We start from the raw sequence: 26,187 nt of genomic DNA on the forward strand, positions 1-26,187 counted from the left end.
TTGGAAAGGTATTCTCAGTCCTTTATTTGGCAGTAAGAGGAGCACATTCGTATCCATCACAGGCCGGGAGGGGCAGGGCTAATAGCATTTACTGTCACAGAGAAGGAGGAGGGAAGGTCGGCCGTATGTACAGTGAGGCCTTGGCACTGGCTAATTGCAGTCAAACAAGCAAAGACTGGGAAGAGCCACTGAGGACAAAGAAGGGATGACGCTCACCTGCAATGGCGTTGCCGGATCCCACCAAGTCCTGTCAGTTCTCTGACTGCAAACCCTTTCCTGATGCTTTTCCTCGTCAAAAGGCAGGCCCAAACGGGCCATTTGTGAAAGTGTAGCGTCCGGGAAAGGAGAGCCACAGAGAAATCTTTCGGTTTCTCTTCAGCATTCCTACGTCTAACCAGCAGAAACCTGCTGCTCGATTCTGAGAGCTTTTCCCTTCTTTCCTGAACACACGCGAGGCCTGGCCTTTCGAGTTCCCGGGAAATCTAGGGGCTGACAGCGGCGGGGAATGGAAAGAGAGGCCTAGGAATCCCCTCAACGCCGACTTCTCCCCTTTGTAAAGACGGAACAAACCCTTTGGTGCCGTCTCCGAGGACCCGGAAATCCATGTGGCCGATGGAGGTCGTGTGCGCTTTGTCATCAGTACCACAAAAAACAGGCTCGCCAAGATTCCGATCATGCTGCCCAAATCTGCTCACTTCCTGTTTGAAAGTTTCTTTGACTTTTTTGTATTTATAATGCAGTTTTAAGGCAAAAGGAAACTGGTAGTCTCGACCCTCGAGCTCCTCGGCCATCGTAAACATCCCTTTTCGGAAAGACGGTCCTTCTCGACACGAGGCTGAGGGGAGCTCCTCTTCCACACGGAAATCCCTGAAATTCTATTTGGTCGCTATCATCTCTAAAGGAAGGCCACACAGAAAACCTTTGGGCTGGGAAGGCAGCTGTGGGGCTGACCAACCTGCTACCACGGCAACCACACTGACCTACACTGAGGACAATTCACCCGCCTACTTACATATAATTGGGCCCTTCTGGGAAACCCCTGGGATACCCTGGCCAACGGGGAGCCAATAGTGCAATTTTTCCAAACTGATTTCAGACCAAACTTCTGTCCGACCCAAGAAGCAGAACTGCGTCCCCCATAGTTTGGTTTCTACGATGGATAACAATCACCGAGGACGTACGTTATTTCTAAGGTACAACTCGGTTTTGCCCAAGTTAATAAGGAAAAATACGAACCCATGAAAACTCAATGGCACCGTTTCTCTCCGGAGGACCTACAGCTACAAAAGCCTTCCAGACCCACAGGGACCACCACTGAGGGAGTCCTCGGTCCAGCCCCGGTCAGCGGCCAGTGCCATTGCTGGAGCAGTTGGCCCTGGGTGGCGTCTGTGGCATCGATTCTCTTGGGGGGAGGGGGACGCCGGACACCCACCCGGGCACACGAGGAGCCAATCCAAAGGCCATTCCCATCGTGTGCGTGCTGGGCAGCACGGCGCTTCCTGCTTCCCTCTGACATCTCAGTAGACAGAAACCTGGCCCTTTTGTCTAAAATGCTAGTTTAAAACCACGCGAGGCCAAAAGCCAAGTCCAGAGGAGGGTCCCCGCGGCCCCCAGAGAACCTCGCCTAAGCTAGAGGGGGGCCAGGCACGGGATTACGCTGGGCTCGAGTTCTGAAATGATCAGATCTCTCAGGTCTGGAAATACTTGGGGGTTAAGCAGGGAGGGAAGTTCTGCCCCACAGTCAGTGTCTTTTCGCCAGAACCTCCCCCTGAGGCGTCTGAGGGCCAGAGGAGCCGCTTCCCTCCTCCACCGAGAGCACGTCCAGCTGGGAACTCTCGAGAACAGAGTTCGTGAAGGGAAGGTCTCAAGGGAAGAGGAGAAGAGCCCCAGGCCGCGCCGCGGAGGGAAGGCCTCTGCCCTCTCGCTTGCCAGCTGCCCGATCCGCCTGAAGTCTTCCACCGGGACCCCGTCGGGGCCGATTCCTGTAAACGTATGACACGGACAAGAGCACACACCAGACACCGTTACTGCCTAAATGACGATGATTTCTATTTCCCGTGTCACCGCATCGTGCCTCGAGACAAAAGGAGACGGCTGCTATGTACAGATGCGTTTTCAAGGCAAGGTTAACTACACAGTCACTGAGAAGCAACCTAACGAATGGACGGCGTGCCGCGTGGGAAGAGCAGGGCATCTGAGGGCGGCCCGGCCAAAGCAGCCATCGTCAGGGCGCCGCGTGCTCGGCCGAGGCCGCTGCCAAGGTTTGCTGAACAGTTCACACAACGACCCACCAGAAGGTCACCAGGGCCTCCACGGGCTAAGGACGGACTTCGATGACGAGCGACAAGAGAAAACGCACATTTCAGAATGGAAAACGTTTCCAGGGACGTCCGGCCTGTCCACCAAACCTCCCCACGGCCCGGCCACACGCACGCGCGCCCTCACTGGACTCTGGCTTCCACCAGGCCACTGGACACGGCGTGGCTGTGGCCACTCACGCAGCCGCTCGCATGTCTCAGGGAGTCTGCGCCCAGGTACGCCATCAGAAGCTCGGTGCGGCGCATCAGCAGCTGCATGAGGTCTTCGGCCAACGTCTCCATGCTGGAATAGCGGACCTTCTCCAAGTCGAAGATGTCTTTGAGGAAATAGAGGACCTGGTCCTGGTGGACAAAACAAGCGGGGGGAAAGCTTAGACACAGGCAGCACCAAGGATCGGACACCCAAAGCACGCTTAACGTAGTTGGGTGGCAAAGAACCGAAGGGGCCTAAAACAAGAAGCCCGGAGAGGAGTCGTGCCTTCATTAAGGAAAGGCGCCCACTGAACTCCGGCCGAATGGCCTGAGCCATGGCCGAGCTCGGAACTCCACAGGCAAGGGAAAAGGGGGAACCTGGGCGACTCTCTTCAGGACGGACCCTCCGGAAATCCTGGGAAAACACACTTGAGACCCGGAGACCCCTGGGCCGGCCAGTGGATGGGCAGGACGGGAACCAGGGGCACTATGGGCAGGAGCGGCCTCCTCTGGAGGACTCTCGTCCCTGAGCTGTGCCCCACGGGCGCTCTTGCCCGGGTCTATTTTCTGGATGATTGCTATCATCCGTCCAACTTTCCGGGCACCCTCCCTCACTGCTCTCTGGAAAAGAGTGGGCCCCGCGCCACCAAGGTCCTGTCCCAACCTCATGCCCTCTAGTGTTTCTAGCATGGCAGGGAATACCCAGCCAGGTCACAGGAAGAGGTGACAAGCACCACCGTTTCTGAGACCACCTCTGGTCCAGGAAGGAGATACAACCTTTCTCCTCAGTGGCTCGTACTGATGACGTGCTCTCAGGGGGGCAAGGAATGCCACATACGTTATTTTGGGGCCTCACCACCACCTCTAATGATCTCTACATTACAGAGGCAGAAACTGAGGCAGCAAGGCGAAGTGGCCTGCGAGGAAGTGCCTGAGGCTGCACCTACGTGTAGGCCCAGGCACTGGAGGGACAAGGAAAGAGGACAGAGACCCTCTCTTCCAAGCACTGATCATCTCGGAGGGGCAAGAAAAAAATACAAATAAAAATCACGCAGGGAAGAGAGTGTGAAGTTCAGAGGAAAAAAAGGAGCAGCCCAAAGTAGCCAGAAGTGACCCCCAGGCTTGAAAGTGAATAGAGAGCGTCCCTTTTCAACAAATCGCCTTTGGAGAAAGCACGCACGCTACCGATGTGTGTGTTTTAATTTGGAACAACTACAATTTCTTGAAATTGCATACCTTAAAGAAGCAACATAAATCATAGAGGGAATTTCTCGGCCCCAAGAAGCCCCAGGCTAACACAGGACTGACGTGCTCACAAATGGCATAGAAGTGGGCGAAGAACCCATCAGGAATCTGTTGGCAAAGGGAGGAGAGCAAAGTTATATTTCTGTTACATGTCCATCTGGAAGCTGTGCTCTCCACTACAGAGCTGGCCCCCGGAGTCATTAAGCCACTGAGGAGCATTTCTGAAGCGCTTGCTATGTGCCGGGCACTAGGGTTCAAAGACAAAAGCAAGATGAGGGAATATGTGTTTGTTTGGAGAGAACTTACAAGTCAACGAAACAGAGTCTAAAAGGTTAACATAATAAGAGTGACCTAAATAATTGGAAAGCTGATGACTGCTCATGGTTGGGTCCTGCCAATACAATAAAAAAAAAAAATAACACCACCTAAACTAATTGACGTATTTGTTGCCATGCCAACCAAAGTACAAAGATTACTTTACAGACCTAAGACAGAGAATAAAATTCATATGGAAGATCACACGTTTGAGAACCTCAAAAGGAATAATAAGAAAAAGTGGGACGAAAAGGCCCAGGCAGTACCAGACTTCAAAGCGTAAGTCATGTTTAAAAGCCAGAAAAGTGGATCAGGGGAGCCAGAAAGGTACAGGACAATTTTAAGGACACAACAGCAGGGCGATGTTCCCTGCCGGGAGTAGGCCCGCTATGCCCGCGCCCAGGAATCAGGCCGACAGCAACGGCTCCCACCACAGCCCAAGCTAAGTTCCAAAAGGACACGTCACACAAACGTCACGAGTCACATCATGAACAGGTGCAAAAAGCAGGGCAGGAAAGAGCTCTGGTCACTGTGGAAGAGGGAAGTCTATGAATAAACGTGACAAAGAGCATCACGGAAGACATTCGTGGATGCTCTGGGAGGGCGACAGGAAAGGAGAACGAAAGCCCGAGGATCGCCAGCGATCTGAAAAAGAGGCTTCAAAGCATCATGAAAGAAGTGAAAACCCATCCAAGTTTCCCTTTCATGTCTCTGGGGCCGTCAGAGATGACAAAAAGGGAAAACGGTAGCTGCTGGAGAGGTGAAGAGGCAGGAACGCCAGCGCACAGGAGAGCTGCGAATCGGTCCGACCACCGAGGAAGGCGATTCAGACCACCACCAAAAGTCACGGAACCCTTTCACCCAGGAACCCTCCTCCTCTGCTGTCTCCCTGGTGCCTGCCCGCCACACGAGAGTCAGGGGCTTCCCCCGCCACGGGGATGATGCCCTCCTAGCCAGCCTGGAGGACTCGAGGGAGGGCACCTCAGACCCATCGGCTGCCAGACAGAGGTTCCAAGGCCTAAGGTGCTCAGCTGAGAGCCCCCAAAGGCCCAGGTACATCAGTAGCAAGGGCTGTCCTCGTTCCTTGGACAGAGAAAGTCAAGTCCAGCCAGAAGACAGAAGGCAGCTGTCCATCTCCTCGGCACAAGCTAGCCTGGCACAGCAGCTCCCCAGCAGGGGGAGAGCCCGGGAGAGGCAAGGCGCCTTGTTTCTGCTTCTCTAGGGTCCCCCTCCCCGACGTTCCTGGCTGCTCCCTAGGATTCCCGGACAGCCTGACGTGAGGAAGGAGGTCTGTGGGCCACTGGCCTGACACAGACCCTACACGTGCCGGGACGACCTCCGTACTTGGGCCGATCCTGAGGGCACAGCCCAGCCTGGGCAGGGGCTTCCCTCACCATCCTCCCGCCTCCAAACTCGGCCTCTCAGAGCCCGCTACAGAAGATGGTTCTCGAAATGGGAGAGGCCTAAACGGCGCCAAGGATGACGCGCGTCTGGCTCCTGCTGGACCCAAAAGGATTTACCTTCATCTGCTGCCTCTTCTGCTTGAGCACGGACCAGCAGCTCGATGCCACGGCCTAAAACACAGGAAGGAAAAAGACAACATGGGAAGCCGTGATCCAAACCCGCCGGGGCCTCCCCACGTGGAAAAGGCCGCAGGGGGCTCTGGGTCTTCCTTCCGGGCTTCGGGTTGGGGCTTTCAGAGGTCTAACGGACTGACTGCTAATAGCAAGCATGAATGAATTTATGAAGAAAAAGAATGAAATCCAAGTCGACCAGGCAAAGTGGGCAGCACGTGCAGCTGAGGCCCCCCAGATACAACCCGAGAGGACGGCGCCCCGAGAGCTGGGCTGCACCAAACTCCCTGAGCCAGGAGCGGAGAGGGCGCCTATCAAATTTGCCGGACACGAGGCCCTCTGGGGGGCAGCTGGGGGGCCCAGTGGATGGAGAGTCAGGCCTAGAGAGGGGAGGTCCTGGGTTCCAATCTGGCCTCAGACACTTCCCAGCTGTGTGACCCTGGGCAAGTCCCGTGACCCCCATCGCCTACCCTTACACTCCTCTGCCTTAGAACCAACACATAGTACTGATTCTAAAATGGAAGGTGAGGGTTAAAAAAAATGCATTCTGGGAGTAGCTTGGGACCTGCTAAGCAGTCTGGCCCGAATAAGGGCCTGGGAAATGGAGAGGCACGAGGAACTCCCCTAAGCCCGGGCCCCATCCTCTCAGCTCCAGAAGCTCGGGTGACCGGGGCCTCCCCGAAATCTTCCTGGCTGGGGAGCGGGAGGGGGTGTCTGAAATTCCACGAAGGAGGATGCCGGGGTGGCCTCCGCTGTGGCCTTGCTTAATTTCTGCAAGCTCGGCCCGGCCCCTGCCCAGAGCAGGCCCAAAGGGCTCCCTGGCTGGGCTGCTTCTGCTCCCCACGAGCCACAGGCTGGGGGCCGGAGCCTGGCTGTGCTCCGCCATTCTCCCAAGGACCCCCCCAGGACCCCCGAGGAAGCCAGCGCTCACGGTTTCCTTAAAGGAGGAGTTGAGCCAGCGGTTATTGACCACATTCTGGATGGACGTCGGCGGGTTTTCCAGATCTTCGAAGGAGTCCATCAATATAAAATCCAGGACAATGTCATAAAAATTGAGATTTTTCACCTGCACGAAACGAGAAAGGCCGCACGTGGGCTGTTGGCCAGAGTCTCCTGAGGAGGGGGGAGGGGAGGGGCCTCCCCCACCGCGGGAGCAGCGGACTCACCCCCCTTGCGGCAAGCTCCACTTCAATGCTCTCCCAGTGGTCTGTTTGCTCTAAAAAACAGATCATTTCATCAAAAACATCTTCAAATTTCTTTGGATTCTGTAGGACATCATCAGCAAACGAGAAGAAGACGACACGTTTTAATGCTGAGCAACGAGCTTCGGGCCTGCAGAGCGGACGCTGGCCTGTGCCCGCCCCCAGGATCCGGCCCGGAGGGGCCAGGAAAGGGAACGGTGAGGCTGGCCTCTGCCGCCTCTCAGATCAGGCCCCTAACTGGGCCTCTGACGTGCCACCAGAGAAGGTGCCCCCCGGCGCGCCATCGGGGCACGAAGATGCCCGCCTTCGCCTCGGCCCCCGGAGCCACGCGGAAAGGGGAGGCCCGGCCTTCGGCTTTTCTTTCCTACAGCCTCCCCTTTTCCCAGGACGGTCACACACTTGCGCACACACGAAGCCCCCCAGAAGGCCCCTTTCTCCACTGGCGCCCGGGGAGCGACTCTGTTAACAACACCGAGTTTACCTTTCTCGCCTTCACAATTAAAGCTGATAAAATTTTCCTTCCGCTCTCAGCAAGAAACGTCCGGTTGGCTGTTTCTGAAAGAATGACCTGCAAGAGTTTCCCCCCAGCCCCAGAGCGGAAATGACCGCCTGGTCTCTGAGCGAAGTCGGGGGGACGGGAGCTGCTGGGGCACCGAGCGTGGCCCGAGGAAGGGGGCCCTGCCTCAGGGGCTTCACGGACCACCCGGAGGTTTTCTCTCGTTTCCCAGGACAGAGGGGGCCCTGCAGGGTTCAGGAAGCATCCGGAGGGCCACGTCTGTGTCGTCTCACCGGGGGAGGGGGTGCCGCGCCAGGTTCAGGGACCGTTAAGCGCCTGCCCCCTATCGGGCCACGCCGAGGGTGAGTCCAGCCCTGCCTGGTGGTGAATGAGCCCCCTCAGACAGGCAGCCGGGGGGAGATGAAAGGCCAAGATCCTGCCTGACTCTGCCTGGCCGTGGGTCACGGACTCTGAAAGCCAGAGGCTGTGGCTGGCACCGAGTCCAGTGACGGACCACAGCCGGGAGAACCATTTACCTGAAAAGCCTGGCGGATGCAGTGAAGCTTGGCCAGGAAGTCGCTGTCTCCGAGGCACTCCAACATCTCGGTTCTACAGACAGGGAGGGGAAAGGAGGCCCTCTGGAGGCCGAAGCCAGACCCCAACTCGGGCTGCCGAGGAGAAGCGCTGCTGCCTTCCCATCACCGACACCAGCAGAGACGCCGTCCCCCAACTCTCACAAACACTTTGAGAGCAGAAAACTGGAGCCCGGCAACAACAGGCCATCGAGCTTCCTGCGAACCCCGGGCAAACGGAAACGGTACCTGAGCACTCGGGAGTAGATCTTTCCCTCCTCCACCAAATGCATGGCTTCCTCGTACAAGGGACAGTGGCAGAGGGAGTCCAGGCTGTACGGATGGCGCCCTTCTCTGTGTTCTGTAAGCTAAGCGCACGGGGGCCGGTCACGGGAAAGGGCGAGCGAGGATCTCGAGCGGGTCTCCCCGGGCCGAGGCAAAGTCCCCCCAAAGCCCCAGCATCCCCAGGCAGGGGGACTTCCATCGGAGTCGGGAAAGAGACCCCGCCTGGCTTCGGCCGGGCCGAGGAGCTACGAGAGACGCAGCGTCCCGAAGCCCCGGAGAAAGAAGCAGACGAAGGAACGAGTCAAGGCGGCCCCTTCCCGGAGATGGAGTCGGCCGAGGAAAACCTCGCAGAAGTCCGCTCCGGGCACGAAGGCCTGAGCGGGCAGCCATCGCAGGGAGGGGGCGCTGTCTGAAAGATGCACTGCCAGAGGGAGGCGATGACGAGACCACCAGACTGCCTGGCCCCCAGCTTCCCTCTCCCGACCTCCAGCTGCAGACTGCACATCTTGAATTCAAGGCCAAAGCTGCCATCATCGCCTTTCCCCTTCCACTGTCCCTTCTTGCTGACTTCCCGGGCACTGCGAGGGGCACCACTGCCGGCGCTGAACCTGTGCCCAGCCTCCCCAGCTAGGAGCATCTCCCAATATGGCGCCCAGGGCCTCCCCCCTCCCCAGCCATCCGGACCACTGCAACAGTGGCTGGAGGGAGGGGTCCTCCCCCGTTGAGCCAGTAAAGTGCTCTTCCTAAAGCTCAGGTCCAGACGTGCCGTCCCCTATTCAACAGACTCCAGCGGCTCCCCATCACCTCCAGGAGCAAATGCAAAACACTCCCTTTCCGAGCTGCTGCTCCTCCTCACTCCCCACCATGGGCTCCTTGCGTTGTCTTCCTCCCTATTGCGCCTCCTGCTTCCCCAAGACCCCCCCTTCTCCAGGAAGCCTTTCCCGCTCCCTCTCCCCAGGCTCAGGCCTCATGTTTCCTGCCTCGCTGACTGCACTTCCCAAAGTAGGTTCTGGGGGCGGGGATGAGGCTGTGTGGCCCAAGCTGGAGGTCCCATGGCTACTTATGGACCCTCAGCCCTCTGCTGATGGACTCCCCATCCTGGCACTGGACAGTGAGGACACCCAATGGGCTTAGCCCAACAACTACAGCCTCAGGCTCCCCTAGGACGGAGCAGAGCACACTTTTTACAGGCGGTTCCCCAAAAAAAGGAACAAATGCCAAGAAGAATGAGACGTGGCTCCTGCCTTTGTAGACTCTACAATGGAGCGTGGATGCAACCAGGTGACCAGGCACCTGATCGTGTTCGGGGCAGCTGTGGGGCACAGTGGACAGAGCACTGGGCCAGGACTCAGGAAGATCTGACTTCTGATCCTGCCTCAGACACCTTTAGCTACACGTGCCTAGGGCAAATCCCTTTCTTGCTGCTTGCCTCAGTTTCCCCCAGTTTTCTCTTTCTCTTGACTAGTGGGAGGAATATTTTCCCATCAAAACAACCGAGTTCCAGGACATGGTCACACACTCGGAAATTACTGCCTCGGCCATGGAATGCATCGTGGTATTTTGGTCGTAACACCATGGGTCAGGGTTCATCATGTAGCAGGCCACTGTGGTCTGTGAGAAGGACAGGACTAGAGCAAGGATCAAGGGAGTCACGGAAGGGGAAGCGATAAAAAGGGTCAAACATAAAAGCCAGGCCCAAAGTAAAAGCTGGCATTTCCCAGAACACCTGGAGAAGGGATAAAGGGAAGGCCCTGGCCAGGCAGATTGGAGGAAGGTTTTGGCAGGAGTTTTCCTCTGATCCCTGTACAAACTGAAAGCCTCCTCCAGGAGGGGATGTGGCAAAATTGGGACATTAATGCACTGCTGGTGGAGTTGTGAATGGATCCAACCATTCTGGAGGGCAATTTGGATCTATGCTCAAAGGGCTATAAAAGACTGCCTGCCCTTTGATCCAGCCATACGATTGCTGGGTTTATACCCCAAAGAGATCACAGGGAAAATAAATGTACAAAAATATTTATAGTCACGCTTTGTGGTGGCAAAAAACTGGAAAATGAGGAGATGCCCTTTGATCGGGGAATTGCTGAACAAATTGTGGTATCTGATGAGGATGGAATCCTATTGTGCTCAAAGGAATAATGAACTGGAGGAATTCCATGTGAACTGGAACGACCTCCAGGAAGTGATGCAGAGTGAAAGGAGCAGAACCAGGAGAACATTGTACACAGAGACGGATACACTGTGGTACAATTGAATGTAACTGACTTCTGTACTAGCAGCAATGCAATGACCCAGGAGAATCATGAGGGACTTATAAGAAAGATGCTCTCTACATCCTGGGGAAGAACTGTGGGAGCAGAAACCAGAAGAAAAACAAGTGCTTGATCCCATGGTTCGATGGGGTTATGATTGGGGATGTAGACTCCAAAGGATCACTCTAATGCAAATATTAATAATATAGAAACAGGTCTGGATCAATGGCACACGTAAAACCCAGTGGAATTGCTCTCTGGCTACGGGGATGGGGGGAGGAGGGGAGGGAAAGAGCATGAATCATGGAACTATGGAAAATTTTTCTTAATCCATAAAATTAAATTTAAAAAAATGAAAGCCTCCTCCTGGGAAGGAGCAGGTGTGAGAAAACCAGAAAACGCCTGGCCACTCGCTAGTAGGTGAAGGCTGTCGACTTCCTACCTCGGTGGCTGAAACAAAGGAATCTGTTGAGGCGATGCTCAGTGTGTCTCGGAGCCCAAAATCATCCGCATTCCCCCTCACGGTGATATCTGTGTCTTTATCTAAAAAAGGCAAAAGGAAAGTCCAGGCACTGAGCTGCTCATTCACACTACCGCAGCCCGCATGCCAGAGTACTTTTTTTTACTGTAAAGGTCTTTCTTTGGGTAGGATGACCACGTGGCAGGGCAGCCTGAAGCCAGCCTTGGTGGAACCCGTGGCCCCTTCTCACTGGATTTAGAACGGCCTTGGGACCGTGCTGGGGAGGGCGGTGGCACGAGCCTCTCTGCAAAGCCCTTTCTGCCTTCCCCACAAAGTGCCCACAGGAGTGCCTGTAGCTGGGGCAGGGCATCAGGAGAGGGAGCTCTGGCTCTCGAGCCTCTGTCGCCCTCCTGGTTTGAGAGGTCCAAGTCTGCCGGGAGCACCTGTTGCCATGAGTCACCACATGGTAATGAGCAAGACTCACCCTTTTAAAAATACTGGCTTGACTGAGAGAGGAATGTGGCTGGACTTCGTGCCCTTGGGACCCAGAGTTGCCCGGCCTCCTTCTAGAGAAAAGCCTTTCCCCTCCCCGCCCTGGGGGCTCCCATTTGGGCCCAGGGGTATGGAGCCTTTCCAGGTCTAGAGACCACTTCATGATCCACGGGGAGATCTGGGTTCGTCCTTGAGCCCCCCCTTTAGATCCCTCCAGGGAACCCCAACAAGCTTCGAGTGGACTCGCTTTCCTCTTTCCTTCCTTTCCACCCCACAAGGGCTCCAGGAGGAGGAGGAGGAGGCAGGTTTTCCACTTGGGTTTTGATTTGAAAGGCCATTTCCCCCACCCTTGAGCTAAGATTCTCCAGCCGAATTTCATAAGAATTCTCAGAATGAAGAGCTGGAAGGCCCTTCCGTGCTCGTCCCCCCAAAAGCTAATGAAGTGGCCTTTCCCGGGCCCTCGTGGGCCCATTCTGGGCTTTCTTATAATCCTGCCTGACCAGGGAGCACAGTCAGGGGTTAGGGCGCCCCAGGACCTGGAAAGCGGAGCTCCTCTGACGCCCCTCCACGAGCATGGAATGGTGGCGGGGGAAAACTCCATCTCTAAGGGCGGTGAGCCAGGAAGAGGCTTCCGAAAGGGGGGGGTGTGCAGGCGGAAAGGCTACTGGACGACGTCGGAAACCTCCTTCGCTTTTATATTTTCAGTTAAAGTAAGAGAAAAAGCCATCTTTTTAGAGAAAAAAAGGCTCGTGGGTGACCTCCAGTGAGAAGACGAGCATCACGTCACATAACGAAACGGAGAAGGCCCAGAATTCCCCGTCAGAAGGATCAGTGTGGAGGAGTGAGAAGGGCCGTGGGTCAAGCAGGCAGCAAACAAGGGGAGCGTCCATCTCCCCATCCCAGACGCAGCTGGGCCCCGGGACCCCCGGCAGGACCCTCGACCTGGCGGCGTTCCAGACGACTTCCGGGCCGCTACGTTGTAGAGCGAGCAGCAAGGCGCACGGTCCCGGGGAGCAGCCTCAGCCCGAGGTCCCCGAATCAGTGAGGCCTCGAGGGCCGCTGGTGCCCAGCACTGGCTCCCCAACAGGAGGCATTTGGTAAGCTTTGAGCCGCAAGCAGCCGTCTCCGGGATGACAGCACGACGCCGAGGGCTGCAAGGCCCAGGGACAAGAGCTGGTTTCTAGCCAAAACCCCAAATGACAATCGGCCTGGGCTCAGAGACACAGAGAGACAGAGACAGAGACGGAGGGAAGGAGACAAAGAGAGACTTCTCTTGAAAAGCAATAGAGGGGCCACAGCCCAGTTTTCCTCTTTCACAGCCATCCCCAGGCAAAGGCTATTTTCTACCCCTCCCAAGAGCACTAGGTCTATTTTGGCCTCAGCAGATCCGAGCCGGAATTCCAAAGATGCTTCTCCTTTTCAGACTGGGCCTGGGGAGTGTCTCAATGTCACCCAGACACTGATGCCCCGCTCCCCCCATTTCAATGAAGAAGTGGCCGGCCAGGCTCCTCCCGCCCAGGGAAGCAAAGGCTCTGAAGGGCCGAGGAAGGGCGTGGGGCCCTTCCGAGCCATGAGCAGTGACCTTCAAACAGACGTGGCGGTCATTCGGTTGTTTCGGTCATGTCCGGCTCCACTGGAGGGTTTCTTGGCAGAGGCACTGCAGTGGTTAGCGATTTCCTTCTCCAGCTCATTTTACAGGTGAGGAAACTGAGGAAGCTAGAGTTAGGTGACTTGTCCGGCGCCACACAGTGGTAGATGTCTGAGGTTGGATTTGAATTCAGAAAGCTGTCTTCCCACTTCAGGACGTGTGCGCCGCCTAGCTGCCCATAGACAGACAGCACGGGTGGAAATCTAGAAAACAGCCCAAGACTGTGGTGCCCCCAAAGGGAAGTTGTTAGGAGCCCACGTCTTCGGACCGCCCCAATGTCACCAGCTTCCGGGATCTCAGCTGCCCTCTGATGGCCTGAATTAATGAGTGGGGCTTCTGGCCTGTGACCGAGCAGCGGGCATACAGGGCACACGTGTGAGGGAAGGGGCAGCAAGCTCAACTCGAGGAGGAGCGGGAAGGCCTTCTGGAGCTTTCCCAAGGGCTGGAGAAGCGGGCTGGCATAGGAAAGGCCCCAAAGGAAACCCCCCGAATCAAGGGGATTCTCCTTGCTCCCAGCCCAGCATCTCCCCCAACTCTCATGGGACGGCAATCCTCTCAAGACGGGAGCCCCCAGAATCCACCCAATTCTCAACCATCCTCCTTACCAGGCGTGCTGGTATGCTGGTGCCCCCGGGAGGAGAAGGGCAGTCTGGGAACAAGGATTGCTGGGGTATCTCTCGCCGTTTTAGCCAGCAGCCTCCCCCAGACCAGAGACGGAGTGCAGGCTGGGAGGAAACACCTCCAGGAGCACCACCTAGCCTTGGCCGAATGCCTGGCAGTGAGGGGGCAGAGGGACGGGCCCACATCTCCCCGGGAGTCTCTGCCAGGGACTAACGGTATTCCTCCAGCTGTTTAAAGAGTCACCCGACTAGCTCATGCTACCAAATAAGGTGGCCCGGCCACAGGAGAATCGGGTTCGAGCCCCCCATTGCCATCTGAGAAGTGCTCCAAGCCGGCCCAGGCACTTTGTGTCTCCAGGCTCTGGCTGCCACAGTGGGGGTGTCACGTGTCTGAGTGAAGACACTGTGAGGGGAGAAGAGCCAAGGGGAAAGGCTGGTGGGAGGGGGCGCTCTGCTTCCCGCTCACCAGGCAGCCAGTGGAGGGGAGAGCCAGTGGCTTTGGGTCTCTGTCTGGGCATTTAAAAGAATCTCGAAGTTCCTGGAAGACCCCAGCCGTGCCTGAGCCGTCCCCCAGAAATGGAGTCGAGCTGACATCTTTAACAGAGGAAAGGGGCTAGCCAGAAACATGCTGGAAGGACGGACGGGCTCCATTTTGAATGGATCAAGTTAAGGAGTAAACTTTAAGTTCTGTCCTCCAGCAAAGGGGCCGCCCCATTGGCCCAGAAACTGCCCCCGGGGAAGGTGACTCCACACCTGCCAAGCACGCGGCTCGTGGTCAAGTCTAACTCCAGACGGACTGAGCTTCCTGCCCTGCTGGCAGCGTGGAAGGCGAAATAATGCCCAAGAAGCACACGTCCTTCCGCCTGGGAAGAAAAAATGCTCCCAGTCACGGGGAATGCGACCGTCTGCTTCTCGGTCACTTTCCAGGCCTTTGGGCGCCTTGGCATGTTCCATGGACAGACCCCTCTGGGAGCAGAGACAGCAGAAGGTCCATACTGTCACGGGTTCGAGGAGTGGGACTCTTTTTGCTCATCAGTGTTTGCTTTTGGAACGTCAACGTTCATAACGGCGACATAAAATGAGCGCGTGGTCGCTGTCTGGGTGTGCTAAAAGAAGGCCAAAGAGAGGCCGCACGTCGAGGCGCTTCTCTTGCTTACTGCTTCCTTTTCATTTTGTCGTGCTAAAAACTCCATTGGGGCACCTTCAGATCTGTCCCGATTCGTCCCGGCCTCCCTCCTGCTACCTCCAGTTGTTCAATCTGCTCTCAGACCCTCCCTTAAGCCCCTTTGCCAGGCTCCCCCCATGGTGCCCCTGTAGGCCCCCGACACTCCGGGGCCCTCAATTTGGGCCTAGCACCCTGCTCCCCAGGGGAACCTCCTTCAGGACTCAGCCGGTGCCCAGTGCGGGGCCTTGCTTGTCCTTCCTTGCTCCAAGACGCCGTTTTCCCCACTTCTCCAGACTCCACCCCAGCGGGGGCCCGGAGGCAGGCTGGACCAGACAGCCACAGGTGCACTTTCCACTTGGGCCTCGGCCACTTGGGCGACTGACAAGTCACGCCGTGATGATTGAATGACCCCTCGCAGAGCGTTCCAAAAGGGTTGTGCCGGAGTTGGGAGGAAGAAGCAGAGCGCCCCCTCTCTTCAGCCTTTCCCCTCGGCTCCTCTCTCCTCTTCAGGTTTTGGTGCCCCGGCCCCCTCCTTGGCCTCTTCTAACCCACCGCAGCTGGGCCTTCTTCCAGATCCGGCCCATTCCCCTCTGGGGACGCCCAACGGCGGCCAGGGCTTCTCCTCGTTCCTCTGCCGCACGCTCTCCCTGGGTCAATGAGGAGAGCCTCCTCCGCGGAGCTCTGTCCCTCCCCGTGACGCCACGGCCCGGTCTTGCACACAGCCCACTCCGTCCCCCGCGTCTAAAATGCCCCTGAATCCCACATTCCCCTCAAGGGTGGCGGAGTTTCCCGGCCCTTCCGACTCCCCCCCCCACTCCACTGAGGAGATTCTGTACCTCACCTTATGGCTCTCGCACACGTGGGCACGATGGCTCGAAGCTCCTTGAGGGCTCGGATGGGCAACACTGGCAGAGACTCGGACCCTTCTCTGCGACAGCCACACCTCAGCACCTTCCGCTGAGGAACAGTTGGATTCGGGCCCAGGTCCACGGGCGAGGCGCCCACGCCGAGAGTGCAGCCCGCTCAGCCCACGATGGACTAGGGTCTGCTAATCACAACCATGCCATCCGCTTCTGGGCCCGTGCCCTTGGTCCTCCTACGCGGACAGCCACGTCAGAGGGCACCTCCCCATGCCAACGAGGCCTTGGAGGAGGGCTTCTGGGAAGGTCGAGGGAGCCCTGATCCCCTGGTGGCCAGAGACCAAGCGGGGCTGGCGCTCCCTCGGTGCCTTCGTGCCCACCTTCAGGCCAGTCTCTGCTCTCCCTCCAGCTGCTCCGGGCCCTCAAACCGAACCCTGCCCCAGCAGCCCTCCCTGCCTGACCCGGCCGGCCGGCTTTGCCAGCACCAATTCTTGGAGATTTACTTCTATTTGGTCACACGAGCCCCAAAAGAGCCTCGAAATAACATCTTCCTTGTCCCCAACTTCCCACCTAACGAAGCAGCGGGGCAAAACGGGGACCCTCCAGGGCTCCTGTGCGCAAACCCCGGGGATGACAAATGCCCAGCGCACACGCGCGGCCTTCGAGTTGGCCAAGAGGGAAGCCGGGAAGCCTGCCCGGTCGTCTCTTGGAGGGTCCCGTCTAGCCGACGCTCTCCAGAGCCTGCGCAGACCCGAAGCATGTCCGTGCCGACGGGGCAGGCTGCTGCCAGCACAGGCAGGCTCTAAAGGCGGCTCGGGGGCACCAGGCCCGGGCGCGGGCGGGAAGTCCTGCATTCCAAGGTAGCCTCGGACCCTCCCAGCCGGGAGACCCTGGGCAGGTCCCTCCAGCTCGGTTCCCTCTGCTTTGGAGACGACGCTCACGCGGATCCTCTGACGGAAGACGAAGCTCGTTCGCTTTGGGCTTTACTTTGTGCTCCACTCGGAATGCGCACGAGCGGGGCGGCCCACATGGACGAGGTCCCGCCGTGCTCAGAGGAGTAACCGGGAAGGCGATCCCCTGGGGTGCGCTAGCACCCACAAAAGCTCGCAGACCGGGCATCTGGGGGGACGGGACTCCAGACTTCCGAGCCAGGCTGCAGCACCGGCCTCCGCTCTGTGGCCGATGGCCCAGAGAGGCGCCAGCCGCTCGCCCCGACAGAGGGCAGAGCCGGGAACGCGCCCACCACTCTCGATGAGGACCCGGCGAAGAGGGGCGAGGGCAGGGGTGCCAAGGGAGGTGGCTGGCACCTCGGGCAGCGGGCCCCGCTGAGGGTAGAGAAGGAGCCCAAGGGACCAAAGGCGGAGATTCCTTGCTTCCACTGAATCGTCTCCACGTTGGGGGAAAGCCTCTCCGGGGTTTCCTCCCGGGCACATCCCCCGGTTCTCTCCAGCTTCCTGCTCTCCCCTGCCCAGACATGTCGCTGCCAGTGCTCCCTCATGCTGCCCCATGCCCACGAGGCCCAGAGCCTCGGCAGGGGCACCCACAGGCCCTCCCAGGCCGGAAGCACAAATTCCCTGTGGAGCCCCCGGACGGCTCTAAAGACCCACAAGCATCCATAGCACCCATGCGGCCCCGCCAGGAGCAGCCAGGGCCAAACCCTTCCCTCATACAGACAGGCAACAAACATCGTGCCCAGAAGGCCTGAGGGGAAGGCGAGATTCTGCCAGCTTGCCAAAGGAGAAGGCAGGAAATAAGGGAGGAGGCGGGCAGCTAAAAAACCCCCAGTGCCCGAGGTATACCCATTTTACAGGCGGGAAACTGAGGCTGGCAGAGGTTTGGGCTAGGTCTGAGCTCGGCCCTGCCTGTCCTGAGGCCACACGCTCCGGGTCTGGGTCTGCATGAAGACTTCTGGGACGGACAGACGGGAAACAGAGCAAGAGGCGGCTGGCCGGCCCCAGTCCCCCAGGCCTCCGGGAATCCCTCCTGGCTCTGGCCGCCGGCTCTCGAGCTCGTCATTCTAGCATGCCACGCCGAGGCCCTCCCCTTCTCCTGCCCTGCCACCATGCTCCTGGGTGCCCGAGTGCGCCACGCCTGCCCCAGTGATGGCTGCCCCGCCACAGCCTAGGCCTGCAGGTCGTCACGGAGGCCGCTGCCAAAGCGAGGACTCGAGGACCCAGCCCCGGGGCAAGGGGTCCATCCGTGCGCCCTGGATTGTCCCGCTCAACCCAAGGTCTCCCCAGCTTGCCCGGGCCGGGCCGCTGCCACCACAGCCCCCGGGGTCCTGCCTTCTTGGCCTAATGAAGCCCACCTCAGGTGCTGCCTCCTCCAAGAAGCCCTCCCCAACCCCTGGTCCTTGTCGCCTCTCCCGGAGTGTGGAGGCCCTCTTGGTTATCTCTCAAGGCCCCAGCACGAACTAATCAAACGTTTGTCCTGAGGAGTTCCACTCGCTCATTGGGACGGTGCCGGGGAAGGCGGCCTCTGCCTCGACCTGTGGTGGCCCACGTGTGCCTGCGGCCCCGCTTACGGGCCGGCTCCAGAGCCTCCCTTCCCGGGCCCTGCCGCACACCCGCCGGGGTGGCAGGCCTTCTCCATGGGGGGAATCTGGGGTGAGAAGCTCACTTGACACCAGAGGGAAGCGCCCTCAGGGGCCCGGAGAGCTCTCCTGGGAGGCGCCTTACCGATGTCGTTGGCCAGGGAATTGGGGTCGGACGCCCCGAGCGTGGCCTCGAATTCCTCCTGGAGGCGGTAGGCCCTCTGCAGCAGAGACTCGAGCTTGTGGATGAACTCGGCGCTGATGATATCCTGGGAGGAGAAGAGCGACAAGGGATGGGGTCGGCGTGTCCCGAGACTCCCCCGGCCCGAGGCCAAAGGAGAAGCGGGCAGGAGCTGTGACGGAAGCGGCCGCAGAGCAGCCGGCAGAACCGCGGGCCCCGGCTCCGTCGGCCACGGATGAGGAAGAAGCAGTCTCTCTGGTCCCGGAGACCGCGTCCCCCACATCCTGCGTCCAGGCCCCCCCAGACTGCCCGTCTGCCCCCCAAGAAGGCCTCTTCCGAGCCAGGCCCGAGCACCCGCAGCTTCACGCCTGCTTTCCCACCCGTCAAGTGGGCGCCGTCGGAGACGTATGTGACGAGGGGCCTGTCTGGGAGGGAGGCCAAAAGCCCGGGCCGGGCCAGCCCGCCTCCCAGCATCGGGCGTGGGGAAGAGGACAAGCACCCTCCTGACGTCCCTGCGGCTCAGGGACGGAAGCCAAACCTCAAACCCAGGTCCTCCGGGCTCCCCGGTCGGGCTGTGCCGGGCCTCGGCCCCCCCAACAGGCCCGGCCTCTCCGTCTCTCTCAGAGAGGGCGCTTACCTCGACACTCTCTTCGGCAATGGCGTCCCCCGCTCCCAGTTTAATGGCCCCGCAGCCGGCTTCCTCTTCGGCCTGTCTGCTGCGGAAGGTGAGCGCCTGCTCCCAGCGACGCAAGGCCTCTTCGAAGAGCTCCATGCCTAGAGGGCCAAAGCACAGAACGGACAGGAGGTGAGGGAAAGGCCGATGCCGCCCGGGAACCCCGTCACCCCGGACGCGGAGGAAGGCGTGACCTCCTCCCTGCGTCTCCACGTGGACTCCGGCCGGAGCCAGGGGACGCCTCAAGCCACCCGTCCCCTGCTCGGGAGCGCCGATGTCGGCCAGTTCCCAAACGGCCCATGAGGCCGCCGAACCGTTGCACACGAGGTCACGCGGGCCTTCCTCCGCAGGGTCTTCTGGCGCCCCAGAGGGCTGGGACAGGAAAGGGCCCCATCGGGTGGCAGCCCTGCTCTCCTGGGGCCAGGAAGGGCTCGCCCTCGAGCCTGCCCACAAGGGGCGAGGCTGAGCTAAGGAACACGAGTTACACGCCGGCACTGACGACCCAGGACGCAGCCTAGAGACGGGGAAGCAGAGGCGAGAACGGAGAGACCCTCCCTCAGGCAGGCAGGCCGACACGGAGCTGCGCGGGGGTCTCTGCGGCTCCCCCGGGGCGCTCCGTGCATGGCGTGGCAGGGCAGGGGAGCGGAAGAGGCGGATTCATTAAAGAAAGGCTCAAAGACGGAGCTTAAAACCTTTTCACGGCGGGCGGCTTTCCAAAAAGGGAAAAGAGAGCTCCGGGCCGATTCTGCTCACCCACAGCCGGAAAGGCACGCTCCCACGGCTGTGGACGACGCAGGGTCGCGCCCTCTTGTCTGGTCTGCCGGACGGATCAGGAACGGCTGGCTGTGAGCCGTCTCGGGCCGCGTCTCGGGCCGCGTCTCGGGCCACGATGGGGAGGGCCCCCAGGGCAGCACAGTCTCCACGTGCCGGGCCCACCGCCCAAAGCCTCGGCCACCCGCAGCCCTCAGAACAGGAAAAATCCAACCCGGCGCTCGGGGCAGCGGGGCCGTCCTTCTGCCCCTGCAGTGGCTGTGGCGGGGAGGGGGAGGAGGGCCGAGGAGGCCAAGAGCAGTTTCTCAATAGTCTCGAGACGGTCATCTGCCCGGGGTATTCGACGGCCGCGCTCCTCTCCCACGGCCAGCCAGCAGACGCAGCGCACGGAAACGGGCATCTTCCCGTAAATTCAGCCGAAAGACTTCGGGAGCCAAGGCTAAAGGGGAAGCTTTCTTGGCCTCCTCCGTGTGCACAATGGCACGACCGGGCGTGGTTGTGTCTCACCCCGGAGGTCTTCTGACTCTGCTGGGAACCGGCCTGAAGGGAGGCCGAGTCACGCAGTCAGCGGCTTCGCTCTCCCTCCCAGAGCCGGCGGGGCCGATGGCAAGGCGAGTTGGGGCGACTGGCGTGGATGGCCTCGCCTCACCCGGGGGTCTCTAAGCACCCCGCAGTGCCCGCTTTCGGCCTCCTTCTGGCTGCTGGAACAAGCTGTTCTCACCCCCAGCCCAACGGGGGGAAGCCTTCACATGCCTCAAGCTGGTTTAGCCCACCTGCCCGGACAGTTCCCCAGGGGGACTCCACAGGTGGACCCCAAGGGTGGATGGGCAGCCGGCCCTCCCTGAACACCCCCTCCACCTCCTGGTGACTGTCTGCGGATGGTCTGGGCTTCCGAGAAAGGCGCCTTTCGTGAAAGGCGAAGGAAGAAGCAGGTGGGGCCGCACCGAGGGGGACAGGAAACGCCCCGCTGGACTCTCGGCGCCTGCCTTTGCAGCGTCCATCCCCAACGAAGCCAAAAAGCCAGCCCAGAGGAGAGGACACTCGGTGCGGACAGGGAGCAAAGGAGGCGAGAAAAGAACAGAGAAGAGGAGGGGGAAGGGAGGACAGGAGAGGCGGCGAGGACCCCCGCCATGACACGGGCGCGTGCGGAGACGAAGGTTGCTGGGCTTCTAACGGAACGAGGCGAGACGATCGAGGCGGGCAGCCCCCGAGCAGAGGCGGAAGGTAAGTTGGCTTGAGCGGGGAGGGATGAAGCTGTTGGCGTTCGCTCCCACCGAAGTGTTCTCTCGCCATTGGCCCTAGCGGGCCTCGCCTTGGACTCGACTCCCCTCCCGACAGAACATCGAAGCAAAGGGAAGTCACGTCACGGAGACAGCGCCTCGGGGGCTTCTCAGGCTCCTGCGGCAGCCATCACTGAGAAGGCCTGGCCGCTCGCCTCCGTGACAGCCCGAGTCTGGGATGAAAGCAGAAGGAAGCGCTGGGCCAGCCTCCCCGCAGGTGTCTTGCAGTACGCTGGCACCAGCCTCTCCCACTGGGGGCCGCAGTCAAGGCAGCCACAAAGCCCAGGCAGGCCAAAGGCAGAAAGGAAGGTCCCGGCGAGTCTCCTGGTGTGTGCTAGCAGAGAACTGGGGCTGACGGCTAAATGAACGGGGCCCTGGGCACACCCAACCAGCGTCCTCAGGCAAAGTCAGGGACGAGCCCAACCAGAAGTCTTGGAGGAGACAGAGCAGGCGTTCAAAACAGAGCCCACAAATGCTAGTAGAAACAAGTGAGGCTAGAAATCCAGGCCTCGCTTCAAATGTGACCTCAAACACATCCTAGCTGGGTGACCCTGGGCAAGTCACTTCAGCCCCACTGCCCAGCCTTTACCGCTCTTTGGCCCTGGAACCAACAGGCAGTATTGCTTCTAAGCTGGAAGAGAAAGAAGAACGCTAGAGGAGAGAATGGGAAAGAAAGGAGAGCTCCACAAGCACAAAACCGCTCCCCCTCCGCCCCCCAACAAAAGAGAAGCTCCCTAAAATGTGAATCGCCCAAAGAGAAGCCGATGACTCCACGCGAACACGAGGAAAATTCAAAGCCACGACGCTGGCAAAAGGGGCAAAGCTCGAGCCTCTCCGAGAACCTGCTCCCAGCCTTCTGGAACCCTCAGCTGCTCACGCACACGCGGTCAAGATAAAGCCTCTCCACGACACTCTCTGGCTCCCTCTCCAAAGCACCGTCTTGGCACGAGACCCGCAAGGCCTCGTCCCAAAGAAACGGTGGCAAACTCCTGGGCAGCTAGCCAAAGTCAAGAGGGCCATGCCAGTCCCGCAGAGGGAAGGAAGGGCTAAGCGTGGGAATGCCTGGCAGGACAGACAGGAACATCCCCGCATGAGAACATGGGGCTGCGGGGAGCCCCCCACACTCAGGGCACACAGGCGTGAGGGCTTAAAGGAAATGAAGAAGCCCCTTCCCTTACTTCCCCCAGACGCAGAATCACCCTTCCTCCATCCTTTCCTCCCACAATCCACTTCATCCATTCCAGGCTTTCCCCATTCTTCTTAAAGCCATGAGGACGAAGGTCAGTGCGCAGCTCCCCGAGGATGAGAGCCAAACCCAAGCCAAAGGGAGGCTTCCCAGAGCTTGGGCTGGGATAATAAAACCCAAGACCACCTTGGAGGACTGTCATCAGAGACGTGAGGCAGTCCTGGGACACGAGCCCGGCCTCTGGGAGCTCACAAGTGGGCATTCTTATTCTCCACCGCGGAATGGTCACACTCACACACCCATGGCCATGCCACTGGGCTGTGAGCAGCAACGGACGTGACAAGAGCCTGGCACCGTCTGATGCCAGGGAGAGGCATGAGGCAGCAGGCAGCACACGTCCAACCCCAAAGGGCACGACGGCCCCAAGGATGACAGGGTCAACGAGGACCCAACGAAAGAAACAGGGGCCACCATGACCTCGGCCCACGACGCAGGGGCCCCCAGCCCTCAAGTGGAGGAAGGTCACTCTCTGAGGGGAACAACCGCACACTGGAAATTGCCCGAGGACTGTGCCCAGGCTCTCGTGGACGCTCGTCCCCACCCGGGCTGCACCGGCATGGAGACCTGGGGCAGAATCCCGCCTCGAGCACTTATGAGCCGGGGACCCTGGGCCCGCCGCTTCTGGCTCCCCTGGCCTGCAGTCCTGAGGGGGGCGAGAAATGCCTTTGGGGGTGGACCCCAGAGGCTGCTGGGCAGCCGTTCCCTCCTCCGGCCAGAGAGCGGCCGCTGTCCAGGGAAATAAAGGCTCGAGGGCAAGGCGGCTTCTCCCCAGAAGGGCCAGGCCCACAAGGCCCAGCCAGACTCACCCATCAAGTACAGGTTCTCAGGAGTGGTCACGGGGATGTTGACGAGCCTCAGGTCCTCTTCGTCGGTTTTGTCCCAGGAATTAGAATTGCCGCAGGCACAGCTGTGGCCGGAGTTGGCGCTCTGGACCTGAAAGGAGAACCATGCAACGGCCTTCAGAGATCTGGCTAGCGTCCATCCACGTCAGGACGGCCCCGTCACTCCAGGGTCTTCCGGGCTGTCCTGGTCTTCATCCCGACATCCTGCCATCCCTTCCGGGCCTTTCATCTCCTGTGCTCGAGAGTTCACCGATCACATCGCTGTGGACCCTTGATCCCCAGCCCTGGCACCTAGTCACTTAACCCCCCTTCTGTCTACACTGGACTCTTGCTGCCCACGGCGCCAGTCACCCCGATGTGCCCTCGTAAATGCCCGTTGCCAGCTCAGGCTTGGGGTTTACGTCAATGGGCTGCACTCGAACGTTTCTGTCCTCTACTAGCATCCCACTGCCGTGAGGCCCTGGGACAGTGGTGGCCCAGCAAAGTGAGAGGCAAAGGCAGGCCAGGCCCAGGGAGCTCAGGGCAGCCTTGGGAGCACGGGGCCCTGGGACACGGCGGGCAGTCAAATACTCCTTGTTTGCTCTCATGCCAGCAGCCCCAAGGGGGCGTCTGCAGGGGCCATTCCGATAAAGGAGCTGCAGCGCAGGCTTTGTGGGCTCCCGTAGGAGCCGCTTCCTTCCTGCTGAATTTTGCCCCATCCTGACCAGGAGCCCAGTCAGCCCAGTCTGAAGACCACTGCAAGGTGTTTCCTCCCAGGGAGACATCCCAGGCAGCCCCCGTGTGCCCTGGGTGGAAATGGGTGCACCATTTCCAGGTCCCACAGCTTTGGGGGGAGGGACATCGCCCCTTCTGATTTCTAGGAGTCGTCTGCTCTACTCTCCCCCTCCAACGAGCAGTCGGACGACCTCTGACCCGTAACGATCTGCCTCCTCGCTCCATATTTGGGGGCTGGAGCCAGTCCGCCCAGCGCGCCCCTGTTTGGCTAACAAGTCAGACAGCTCAGACTGTTCCCTCAGCTCTTTCTAGCCTTCCACCACGGTTTGGGCCAGCCAGAAGCACCCAAGGGCCCAAAGGAGCCCCTCTTTGTGCGTTTCCCTCTAGGGAAGCCCATCCACACTCTGAGAGGGCCCGGTCAGAGCCTCCGGGTCCCTTGTCAGGCCATCTGCCTGTGCTTCCCGCCTCTCCTCCTCCCACCCGGCCAGCCAGCACGCTCCTGTGCTCCCCCGCAGAAGGAGGGTGAGCCGAAAGCCAGCAGCCGGAGGCGTGCCGCGCGGCTACTCACCGAGGCGAGGCTCTGCACGGAGCCAGAATATTTGCTGAAAAGGCCTCCGTTGGTGTAGATGCCGGACTGAGAGCCTTTGTCTTTGGCCGAACTCAGAGACAGGGTCAGGTTCTGTCGGCTGCTGGAACAGCTGGAACCTAAGAATACCAGTCCGTCCGAGTCACAGGAGGGCCAGCCACGGCGGGAGGCTTCCAGAATCGGGTGGGGTACCCCTGGGGTGGGGGCTCTGGAGACTACCAGGCAGGGGGCCACCAGCCGCAGAGCTCTACCTGACAAGCATCACCAGGCGGCTGCCCAGACGAGGGCCCGGAAGCGCCGATAAAGCACCGACCAGGAGTCGGGCACCAGATCCAAAGGAGGTGAAAGTCAGCGGGGCTCCCCGGCTAAGGGGAGGCGAGCTGCAGACGAGAGGGGAGGCTTCCTGGGGGAGGTGGGAGAGGCTCCAGGCAGAAAGGCCACCCAGGAATGGGAGAGGGGTGAGGGCTGGACTAGGGGGGCATCGACACAGGGCTGGAGATTAGCCAGCGGCACAGACTCCCAGCGAGCTGTCCGTCCATCGGTCCCTCCCTCCTGGCGCTTCCACGCTGGGAATCCCCAACGTGCAGGCCCAGCCCTCCAGCCCAGGCAGCCCTGGCACAAGGCGGGCCCATTTGGGGTACCTTTCTCAGACGTGGCGGTCTTGGCGCACTGGAGGGCGAGGTGTCCGGGGTCCCAGGGCGAGCCTTTTCTCTTCTTCTTGCCCCGTCTTCTTTTAAAGTGATGGGCCAGGAAGAGCACAGACACCGCGCTCACTGCCGTCACCGCGAAGAGCTTCTTAACCCCCGGAGAGAGTCTGATCTGCAAGGGAGCCCCAGCCGGACTAAGAGCCGCCCTCCGCACAGGCGGTCTCCAGCCCCAGCCCCACCCCCACCCCCCTGCTTCCAGCCCGGACACAACCAAGAGGTGGGGGGAGGCCCGCAGGGGAGAGAGAACCACAGATGGGGGTGGGCCTCGCCCCGCCCGGCAGCTGCCCTCTCCAGAGCCACCTCGGCGGGAAGCCCCCCCAGATGAACCCCGAGGGAAAGGCCCCAGCAGAGGAGCAAGGAAGGAGGCCGCGGTGGGGCGTCCCAAGGAGAGGCCCCGCCAGGACCTCGGCCAGCAGGGAGGAGTGGGGGCGGGGCTAGAGGGGAGGGGACAGGAGGGCCCGTCAGCGGCCCCAGAAGGAGAAATGGGAGGAGCGTCGCCCCCACCTGGACCAGGGAGCAGCACCAGGCCAGCGGGAGCTCGAGCGCCCTCAGCACTGCGATCTTCAGCGAGAACCCGGGCTCCGACATGGCTCGTGCCCGCGGCCGTCCTACGGAGGAGGACAGGAGGGCAGCGCGTCAGACCCCGCTCCCCTCTGCGGCCCGGCCTCAGTCTGCCGGTCTGGGCAATGGGCGCTCCCCGAGCACCGTCCAGATCTGCCTGGCCCGGGGTCCCCAGCCCCAGCCAGGAAGGGCCAAGGCCACATTCGAACGACCCCGGCGCTCTGCCCCAACCTCGGGCCACGTCCTGGGTCTTCGGGGTGGGGGTGGGGAGTCCAGAGACGGGACGGAGGCCCCGCCTCTCCCCACGCCTACCTGGAGCCGAGGCCGGGCTGGGCCGCCGCCGCCGCTGCCAGGAGACGCCGCCGCTGCCGCCGCAGCCGCCGCCGCCGGAAGGGGG

At 60.2% G+C, this 26,187-nt stretch overlaps 1 protein-coding gene across 1 annotated transcript; it reads right to left on the reverse strand.

The window, feature by feature from the left end:
• Positions 1-25,833, reverse strand: MIGA1 (mitoguardin 1). The gene is made up of 15 exons (XM_044671958.1): positions 25,734-25,833; positions 25,164-25,341; positions 24,505-24,641; positions 23,187-23,313; positions 19,048-19,184; positions 18,375-18,498; positions 10,894-10,994; positions 8,164-8,282; positions 7,879-7,951; positions 7,328-7,414; positions 6,811-6,909; positions 6,576-6,710; positions 5,591-5,644; positions 3,747-3,863; positions 1-2,660 (listed from the first exon to the last, which is right to left on the reverse strand). Exons 1-15 carry the CDS (start codon positions 25,815-25,817, stop codon positions 2,442-2,444), a joined length of 1,791 nt encoding a protein of 596 aa, XP_044527893.1. The 5' UTR covers positions 25,818-25,833; the 3' UTR covers positions 1-2,441.
• Between the last annotated feature and the right edge of the window lie 354 nt (positions 25,834-26,187).

The sequence above is a fragment of the Gracilinanus agilis genome, chromosome 4, assembly GCF_016433145.1.
Source record: "Gracilinanus agilis isolate LMUSP501 chromosome 4, AgileGrace, whole genome shotgun sequence".
In the NCBI taxonomy this organism is placed as follows: domain Eukaryota; kingdom Metazoa; phylum Chordata; class Mammalia; order Didelphimorphia; family Didelphidae; genus Gracilinanus; species Gracilinanus agilis.

Excerpts from the sequence above, each read along its gene's own strand:
- MIGA1 (XM_044671958.1), bottom strand. The coding sequence starts at position 25,817 with ATGTCGGAGCCCGGGTTCTCGCTGAAGATCGCAGTGCTGAGGGCGCTC. Across the intron at positions 10,995-18,374 it reads TTCCCTGGCCAACGACATCG|ATAAAGACACAGATATCACC; the intron begins GTAAGGCGCCTC and ends TGCCTTTTTTAG. Across the intron at positions 7,415-7,878 it reads GCATCCGCCAGGCTTTTCAG|GTCATTCTTTCAGAAACAGC; the intron begins GTAAATGGTTCT and ends AAACTCTTGCAG.